The 9,697-nt window shown below is 49.3% G+C and overlaps 1 protein-coding gene across 7 annotated transcripts in view; it reads left to right on the top strand.

Annotated features, from left to right (window-relative positions):
* The first annotated feature begins 2,328 nt into the window (after positions 1-2,328).
* Positions 2,329-9,697, top strand: part of FLT1 (fms related receptor tyrosine kinase 1) — a 137,422-nt gene continuing 130,053 nt past the window's right edge. For 4 of the 7 annotated variants that reach the window (XM_043531339.1, XM_043531325.1, XM_037891686.2 and 1 more), the window contains exon 1: positions 2,330-2,736. In XM_043531339.1, the coding sequence (XP_043387274.1) occupies positions 2,670-2,736 (67 nt within the window). In that variant the 5' untranslated portion in view covers positions 2,330-2,669. Of the gene's footprint in view, positions 2,737-8,825; positions 8,861-9,697 lie in introns of those variants that run through there. The other 3 variants (XM_043531337.1, XM_037891697.2, XM_043531330.1) reach the window with 3 other exon arrangements.

The following is a 9,697-nucleotide window of genomic DNA, read 5'->3' as shown; positions in this document are numbered from 1 at the left end:
CAATCAGCCCTTCAGCAGAGATGTTTGTCTCTGTTACATTTTAAAGATGTTTTAGTCTGAGTTGTTAAATTTGGCAGGTTTCCTTTCTAGCATTTGGTAATATTTTTTTTTAAACCAAATGTTGGAAAATAAATTTCGCACATTTCATTGCCAAAGGGACTGTGACAGGCCTTAAAACATATGAGGACAAAAATGTCTATCCGTATGCCAGGTTCTGGTGCAAAATAATCACACTCAGGGCAGTACACCTCTCCCCCTGCTTGCCAAACCCTCCACCAGCAGGTGTGTACATCTATTTGGTACTGACTCTTCTGTAGATCTGGGGTTGCTTATTTAATATCTATATACCAGTAACACCCACCCACAATCATTAAGATCAGGGCTTAAATAAATAGACAAGGGCAGTCTGTAGACCTGGCAATCTAAATAAACAAGATAGGGAAATAGTACAACATAAAATCAAACAAAATCTTGTAGGTAGTTCCCAGACCACCCTGCTCCTCTACCCACACAATATCCAAGTGCCTGGGCCAATGTACTCTGATTTGTCCTCCTTCCACCCAACCCATGCCATGCAAGCATTTGTTTAGTATTTAATCCTTCCTGTTGTATTTTATCCCCATGCATTTTGCTTTATTTCAATGTCTGTTGTCTCGTTCTTCTCTGCATCTCCCTCTCAGGGTCATTTCAATCCTTCATCAGCATCCACTTTCCTCCCCCCCCCCCCTTTTCTGGCTTCCACTGACCACTTCAGAGCAGATATCATGGGCTCTGAAAGTGCGTTCTTCATGCCCTGCTTCTGCTCTTCCTCTCTGTCTCTTCCTGGGGTCCCCTGGGGGAGGAAGCTGGTATGTCCTGCCTATGTTGTCTGGTGTTGGGAGGCCTCAAGGTGCTTGGTGTCCCAATGTCAGAGTTCTCCTGATGGGTCTCCTGCTGCTGTCCTTCCCTCTCTGTCCTGGGGAGCAGGGATCTCATGCGTCATCCTCTGGGAGAAAAAGCAGCCGGGCCCTTCCTACATGGTCTGTGGGGATGAGAGTGGAGGCTTCTGTATATAGACGTTTTATTTCTGGTCACAGTATTGAAGATACAGGATCAAGTCCTTAGATAAGTCACAGTCAAATTCCCCAGAGTTCACACAAACACTCTGATCTACTATTTTTAAACTTGAACGTTAAACTACTCATTTAAAAGCAGGCGTCGTCCCTTTTTCCTGCACGGGATGGTCCTGGGGGGCTCAGGCAGCTGGGGTCTATCCCTGGCGCTGTCACAAATTCCCCGTGACTTTGGCCAAGGTGCCTAGGTGCCTCCATTTCCTCATCTGTGACATGGGGGAAATTAGCACCTATCTGCCCCACAGAAGGCGAGGGGGGACTTACGCCCGGCACTCATGCCAGTGAGAGGACCACGGCAATCGGCACCCCGCAGGCAGGCCGGCCCTGTGGCTGTCCCCGCGCCAGCAAAGGCGCTGCACAAGCTCCTCGAAGCATCCGAAGGAGTGTGGGCAGGTTCCCCGGAGCATCTCCCGGCTGAGCAGTCCCGAGCTCGGCCCTGAGCGGCGTTCAGCGCCGTGGGGCGACCGGGGAGGGGAAGCTGAAGCCAGCCCACCTCCGTTGGTGTGCGGTAGGATCTGAAGCCGCTCCCCGGAGGTGAAAGTCCTCTCTGCGCTCAGCGACCGACCCAGCCGGCGGTACTTTACCTGGGAGACGTGCGGGGCAGCACGGTGCCGGCCGGCGGAAAGGTCCCGCGGCAAGCATGGCACGCGATCCGCCTGGAGGGCACCCGGCTGCCGCCGGACGCTCGCGGCTCCGGGGATGCGCTGGCAGCGAGAGCCGGGCCGGGCGGTCCCCAGCGCGGCTGGGCTGGAGCGGAGCCGGGCCCCTGAGGCGGCGATGGAGAGGCGCTGCCCTGCCCGACTCAGGCTGCTGCAGGGTGGGGTGTGTGTGTGGGGGGGTGATAACAGACATAGGCAGAGAGCGAGGCAGATGGACAAGGACACACGTGTGGCCAAGCCCTGCTTGCGCCTGGCTCCGGCCGGGAGCGCAGCCGCCCTTGGCTGGGGGAGCGGAGCGGGGGTCTCCGTGTGGAGGGACCGGAGAGCGATCGGAGTGACAGGGGGCGGCATGGGTGGGGGGCCGCGGAGGCGAGTTGACCGGCGGCCCGAGAGGCCGGGAAGTGGGCACTGACTCCCAGCCGGAGCCCTGCCTGGCGCGCTCGGGAGCCGGAGTCACTCCTGCGCCGGCAGCGGGGCACGGCAGGGGGCCGGAGGCACTGCTGGAGGGGCCGGGGGGCTCCAGGCTATGTAGGGGAGGGGGGGACCCGGTGACGCAGGGAGAGGAGGGCGTGATCCGCTGGGAGGATGTGGAGGTTATAAATCAGCCGGGCGGCAGGCAGCTCCCTGTGAAGGGATGTCCACGGGAGGTTAAGGGCGCAGCTGGACGCGCCTTGCGGAGCGGAGCGGAGCCCAGCGTTGTCCCGGGGCTAGGCGGCTGCTGGATGGTGATCTCTCTCCGGGACCAGCTGCCCCGCTAGCTTCGCCACCGCGGGCAAGGCGAGCCCGGCCAGGCTGCCGGAGGATCAGCCCCTTTGCTGGGTGTCCCTGAGCCGCGTCCTCTCTCCGAGCAGGCTCGGGCGGAGCTCTCCTACCCTGCGCGCACCTCCCGGGCAGGACCATGGGCAGCCGGGCGCTCGCAGGTGCCATGCTGTGCGGGCTGCTGGCACCCGCTCTCCTCCTCGCAGGTAAGTGGCCCGTTCCCCTGCGGGGTGGGGGTGGCGGGGTGTCGGGGGGCGGCCGAAGCTAAGTGGTCCAGGACTCAGGAGGCAGCCGGCTGCGCTTGGCTCTGCGCCCCAGAGAGACACCCTCCCAATCCCGTGCCCCTGCCTGGGGGAGTGTGACCCTCCCCGCTCCCTGGCAGCGCAGGGGGCCGGAGCTGGGGTCCCAGCCGCACGCCATTTCTCCTCACCCCCATGGTGCCCAGTCTGGACCCCGCTTCCCACCCTGCAGGAGGTTGCTTTGCTGCGCACACCCGCTTACCCCGGGACGCTCTCTGGGTGCCCAAACGGGGCTCTGTCCCTATTGCTGTGCAAGCTGATGCCCGTCGGAGCTGTCCCGTGTCTGACTCTCATGGGCAGAAAAGAAATCTCGGGGACAGGCTGGATCCTATCGATCTGTGGCCTCAAGCCCCCAGTTTGTAGCTTCAAAACAGAGAGCAAGGCTAGCGGCTCCCGCCTCTCCAAAAATCCGGACCCCGACGAATCCCGGGCAGCGAGCGCCGCAGAAGCCCGGTTCTAGCACTGGGCTCCCGCAGGATTTTGTACAATCTAAACAGACAAGCGCTGTAGCCGCACGTTCCTGGAGAAATCTGGACTCTGATCCATCCTGGCCCAACAGCGCGGGAAAAAAGACACATCTAGTGCCCTGATCCTGCCCATTGTAATCCTAGTTCCGCAAAATTCCAGTTTTAACAGAGGGGGAAAAAATGTAGCAACTATTAGCGAACTCGAAAATCCAGCCCCTATAGCAGAGGAGAGCAGCAGCCCCGCAAAAAGATGTATCCGGCACCTAGATACTGGTGGGGGTTTTAAATCTCAAAGCCTTAAATTCTACCAGAAAAGAAGAGCACCAGCTCCAATCCCACTGCAAAGATCCAGATCCTGATATATCCTTGGTAAATAACACCGCCAGGACATAGATCCACCATCAAAGCAGAGCTCTGGACATAGATTTACCTGATGTAAAAGAGTATCTGTATAGAGAGTAAAACTTTGCGGATCTAGGTGAAAAAAATGGGCCATATCATGCTGGCTCCCGGTCCATGTTTGGATTTTACAAGTGCTTTGTGTGCCGAGTTGTATCAGGGACCAGATTTTTTAGCAAGGACTGGAAGCAGCTACACTGGGTTTCCATTTTTCCAACAGAATGTAGAGATTTGTGGTCAAAATTCCCTGGATCCGGTAAAACCCAGATTGCTCTTGCACCGGGATGTGTTGGAGCCTGGATTTTTTCTGGTCATATAGGAAAAGCAATATGTATTGTCTATTTTGATGATACAATTTGGGGGACCCCAAAACAGTAGGACCAACAGAGCGAAGTGCTAATTAGCTGGGATGCACCGGAGTATGGATTTTCGCAGTGGCATGCTTGCTTTTTCTGGCGCTGGAACAGAGCTTTCCAGATGAGAGGTAAAGTCATCTGCAGGTTCACGGGAGTTGGACCAGGCACAGGGAGGTCTTGAGTTCGAGTGAGAGAAAATACTAAAATGCATATGGAACCTAGGGCCAAACACAGACTTGTTGTAACTTAATCTGTTGCATTATTTGTTATAAATTAGTTGAATGGAGGAGTTATAGAACCATCGAAGTGTTACATTTTATTGCAAACTATTCTACTTTATGGTTTCAATCAACTAAATCCAGACTAAATAGTTGATGACCAATACATTTATAAAGGCTGAGTTAATTTCCTAAAACCATGGCAGTAATGCAAATAGTTTGTGTAAATGAGTAAAACAACCCTGAAATATTTTGTTCTTGCATTGAAACTTAGTTCAGATTTTGACTTGAAAGCATTGAGAATACAGAGCTGTCTGCATATCTACAATTAGAGACAGTAGGTCAAAATCCTGCCAAGTGATTTTCAGTTGGGATGGGTAGCTGGTGGTTGGGCATGGGTACTCTGGCAGACTACATGATTTGGTCATCATCAATCCTGCAAAATTTCCTATTCTGTCACTTGTAGTAGATCTCCCAGAAGGGGTGACCATGCTCCTTTGAAGTCCATAGCAAAACTCTTGATGATTTTAATTCTGAGCAGGATCAGACCCTGAATACTAAAGGGGTGAAGAATGGGGTATTGGGGAATTACATGTTAAAGTAAAAGCATTGATTCTCCATAGACTCTTACTCCCATCCCCTGTAGTGGATCTGGGAAGGAAATGGTTTTCCCATCCCATGTCAATTTTTGAGAAACAAAACATTTCCCCATTCTGCATTGTGAGGAAATGGAGACCTTTCAAACAGTCTCATGAAAAACCCCATGAGTGAGGAAACCCCCTTAGAATAGCTAATAGCCCAGTGGTCAGGACACTCATGTGGCAAGTAGAAGACTTACAAGTTCAAGTCCCTGCTCTGCCTGATTAAGACCACGGTTTCTTAAATGTGGCTCTCCCATATCCGAAGTGCCCTAATCACCAGGCTATTGACTGGTCTAGGGTGAGGTTTTTACCAAATGGTAAAAATTAAACTTTGGATGCCATATTAGGGCCTGGTCCTGCAGTCCTTGCACACTTATGACTCCCATTTCAAGCAATGGGGGTTTGGCATGTGGAAGGACTACAGGAGGCTAACTAAAGAGCTAGATTCTGCAGTCCTCTTCTCTTGACCTCACTGGAGGATTATGTCCTAGTCAGGGCTAAAGGATTGGGCCCAAGCCCCTTATCCATATGTGAGGCTAGTGATAGAAGAACCAGAGACCATGTACATTCAGAGAGGCTTCAGACAGATCAGCTAATATGTATTTTCATTTTTAAATGACAGCACAGAGCGAAAGCCAAAGCCTCCTTGGATCTCCGCCCTTGTCCTACTGAAGTTGTACCAGCAATGGGACTAGGACTGAGCACGACAATAGTATGAGAAATAGGAGACTAGAGAGCTTCAGTTGCTAGTCACTTTACACATTAACTTTTGTCATCATTAGTACTGCAGTGGCAGCTAGGGTCAGGCCCCAGTGAACTAGATGTTCTAAAATCATGGTTCCTGCCTGGAAGAGCCTACAGTATAACTCAAAACAAGATGTGACAAGTGTATCAACCAAACAATAGGAGGTAAGGAAGGAAGAGATAATGATAATAAGATCATGTGGTTATGTAAGATAGTGATAATGCCTGACCTGATGTTTCCAAATCATATGATTTAAAAAAATGTAATAAACAATGTCAATGATCCCTGAGTCTTCCCCCCCATGCAATCTTTAGTTGGCTGATCTCCTGGAGGCATCACAGCAGAGTTATATCTTGAGAAGGAATTTTAAGGTGGAGAGGTTAGTGGCCTTGTGCTCCCAAAGGCATTTCCTGTGGCCGGGCAGTGTGTAAGAAGTAGTGGGAGCATATGTTGGAGAAGAGGACAAAGGGTCATACAAGGCTGGCATAGCTGGTGGGGCAAAAGGCAACAGGACAAGGACTGTCTTGTGATCCTGCCATTCACAAAGTGTGTAGAGTCTGATTCACCATCCTGGTCCTGTCAGTGGAATGATGTGAGCTTCCTGGTAGCAGAAAGTTTGCCTAGCATGGAAACAAGGGGTGCAGTGTCAGAAGCCACTCTTAACCCCTTCTCCATCAGCAGGCCTGGAGCAGCAGTGCAAATCCAGAGATCTTGCTGGGAAGGGGCATTGTTAGGACATGCAGGGGACATGGTAATTCAGTGCCTGTCCCGGGAAGCCTTCACAGGTGGGATGGCTATGGAGCTCGGGCTTGAGTTTCAAGTTGTGTATTCTTTTAGGATGATCATTGTGGCACCATGTGTTTGACCCAGATATGAATTCCCCCTCAGGTGCTGGGGCCTTCCTAGCCACAGTGGGCTGCACTTTGCACTTATATGTGCCTGCAGGGGTTGATCAGTCCACTGTCTTATTAGGACTGGGAGCAATAAAAGAACCCAAGAGCTGGACATCCAACATCCCTTGAATTTCAATGACTGTTGGGCACCTGACTCCCTCCTTGAAAAATTCCAGCATACATTTACATAAGGCTGGAGGATTAGAAGCTGGTGTGGAACAGAAGCATCTATTCTTCCATTTATATGTAGAATTTAATCTTCTAACTTTTTAACCGCACTAATGGGATTCACCAGCCCTAATGGGAATTACCCCATGGTATTTTGGCAAGGTCCTCTGTACAGTATAGCTCTTTTGAGCCAAATTCTGCTCTCATGTATGCTGGTGTAAATCTGGAGTAAGTCCATTGAACTCAGCTGAGCTGCTCCAGATTTGCACTAGTGTCAATGAAAATCAGCATTTATAGTATAGTATAGTATACTGTATAATAAAGATGACTTTCACACCCACAAACGTTCAATGCATTTACCATTTTTAATTGGTGATGTGAGATGAGATTTTTTGTTTTTTAAGCTCAAAATGCTCATGAACAAGCGTGACCTTTGCTTTGTCAGACTTTTCAAAGACCAGAACTAGGGTCTTTGCAGCGGGCTTGGCTAACCGTGTGGGCCGTGTGTTAGGACAGAAAGCAATGCCTGCTGCTTTCCGGAATGATTGCTGATTCCTCACACTTCTATGCAGTTTGGAAATTGCAAGCGGTTGCAGTATCAGACTGGTGGTTTTCATGTCAGGCTGAGATAGTGATAGTGAAAGGAAATGAAAGGGAGAGGGGGTGATTGAGGAAGGACTTGAAAGGCAGGGGTAAGGCTCAGCATTGCAGAACTGTCTCATGGGCTGTGGGTGGAATTCTACTGAGGAAATTGTTCCTTTGAGTCTGCTAGAGATAGGCGTTGAGACTTCCTGATGCAACCCAGAAGGGAGCAGGAAGCAGGGATTGCTGCAAGAGTGGGGGATGCTTTCCCATCAAGAGAGGGATGTCTGGCAATCACAGTCAACTGTTGGACCATTTCTCTGCGGCTATGCACCAAGAGTTCCTTTACAAACACACTTTATCTTTACTTTGCCCTTTTTTGACCATCTGTGTAATATTTCTACACTACAAAGCCCCAAGCCAAAGCTATGTATCAGTATTTGGGGGAGGGGGAATGGCTGCTTGTGTGAGCATATCTGAGAATCCCTTCCATTTGACCATTTAAAGTAACTTACAAACACTTTATTCATCAACCTAAGAAATGACCTTCCTCAGCATTTAACAACCAGGAATGGGCTGCCTTTTCCATTTGCTGTGTGTGAACTGTTCATTCTGATGGAGCCCTAAAATCTATTACCTTCTCATCTTCAGTTGTTGGTGACAAGGGGCATTCTCGATCTTCTCTTACCAAGATGTAGAAACTCAGTATCATTCCCCCACCCTGGAATGGAATGTCATGGTGCAAAGCCAGTACATACAGCGAGGGAGAGAGGGTCTATGGGTATGATTTATTCATGGCAAGGTGGGAGGAAATATACCAGCCTAAAGTAAAGGAATGCATGATTTTGCCTAATATATTATCAAAAGTAATTCAAGACCATTATAAATCCTTGTGAATCTATTACTTTTGTCCGTTCTGTTTCTCAGAACGTTGTCTGCTTTGTGTTTATGAAGAAACACATCTGACATCCCAGTTAATAATTCTTCAAAGTAATCTGCCACTACTTCCTGCCTTTGTACAGATTTTTTTTTAATAACATACCCTCACAGCAGGTGTGCTCACGTGTAATGACAGTGATAATGATTTACAGTTCTATCGTGATTTTCCTCCAGAAGGATCCCAGCATGCTTTTGGAATATGGGACCACTCTTGCAAACAGTTATTCATACATACACATAATTACTCCTAAGCAGAGTCCCTTGGAATTCAGTTACACAACCACATCATCTTCTCTGCCCGTGGCCCCTGAATGTTATTACTAAATTCACCCAAGTGTTACTGCAGCCTGAGACACAGTCATTCTGCCCCTGCTCCTCTCCCCCACCCCCTGTGGAACTTCACTGGAGGGCATCAGCTGACTGGGGAGGACATTAGCTGGTTGGGAAGGTCCTGACACCACCTCCCCATTGGCTCCATTAGACAGAAAGTGAGGGAGGAGGGCACAGGGCCTCTCAGACACTGTAGAGGTACAGGATCTCTGAACAGATCTCTCTGTTGTTTTGACAGATCCCCTGAGAGCCCTGCTTTCCTAGGCCAGAACGATCAGCTCCACTCCCTGGGGGTGAGTGTGGGGAAACTCCATGAGAAGAATTTCACATCATTCTCCCCCAACCCGCTTCCTGTGTGATTTCCCATGGAATGGAAGGATCCAAGTCTTTTATTTCCACTCTTAATTGAATGAATGAGTCTCCCTGGAAAAGCTCCCATGGAAATGACTCAGACAAAATTCTGAATTTCTTTGGAATAGCGTTAACATAGGAATTGCCACGCTGGATCAGACCAGAGATCCATCTAGCCCAGTATCCTGTCACCAACAGTGTCCAGTGTAAGAGCCTTCAGAGAAGGTGCAAGAAACCCTGCAATAGGCAGTTATGGAATAACCTTTCCCCAGGGAAAGTTTCCTTGAGGAAAGTTGTTTGTGGTAAAATCCAAAACAATTCTGTTAATTAGAATATTAAAAAGCTGTAGACTCAAGGGCCAAAGGAGCTAACATAAACTTGATGCCTGCTTAAGTTAGGTGCCGTCAGCCTTTATAGCGAGTGTGTATAAAATAACGACGGTCTTTTAACATATTATGTTATATAACTTCTCCTGCTTTTGTCCTGATATTCCAAATTTGGGGTAAAAAATCCAGCTGTCCTTGTCTGATGTGATGCTGTAGTATAAAATTATAATCTGTGTATATTTTTTCCCTTTTAAATTGGGGTATCTTCATAAAACAGTGCAATCTCATACTCCCTAGCTCCTTTCTGTAGATGGATCTTGCCCTGTGGTTATATGGGGGGAATGGAACGAACCACCACGATGGAACTGGTTTCAGAGTGGTAGCCGTGTTAGTCTGTATCAGCAAAAACAATGAGGAGTCCTTGTGGCACTTTAGAGACTAACAATTTTATTT

This window comes from Chelonia mydas, chromosome 1, assembly GCF_015237465.2.
Source record: "Chelonia mydas isolate rCheMyd1 chromosome 1, rCheMyd1.pri.v2, whole genome shotgun sequence".
Taxonomy (NCBI): Eukaryota; Metazoa; Chordata; order Testudines; family Cheloniidae; genus Chelonia; species Chelonia mydas.
This window is presented reverse-complemented; position numbering and strand designations above follow the sequence as displayed.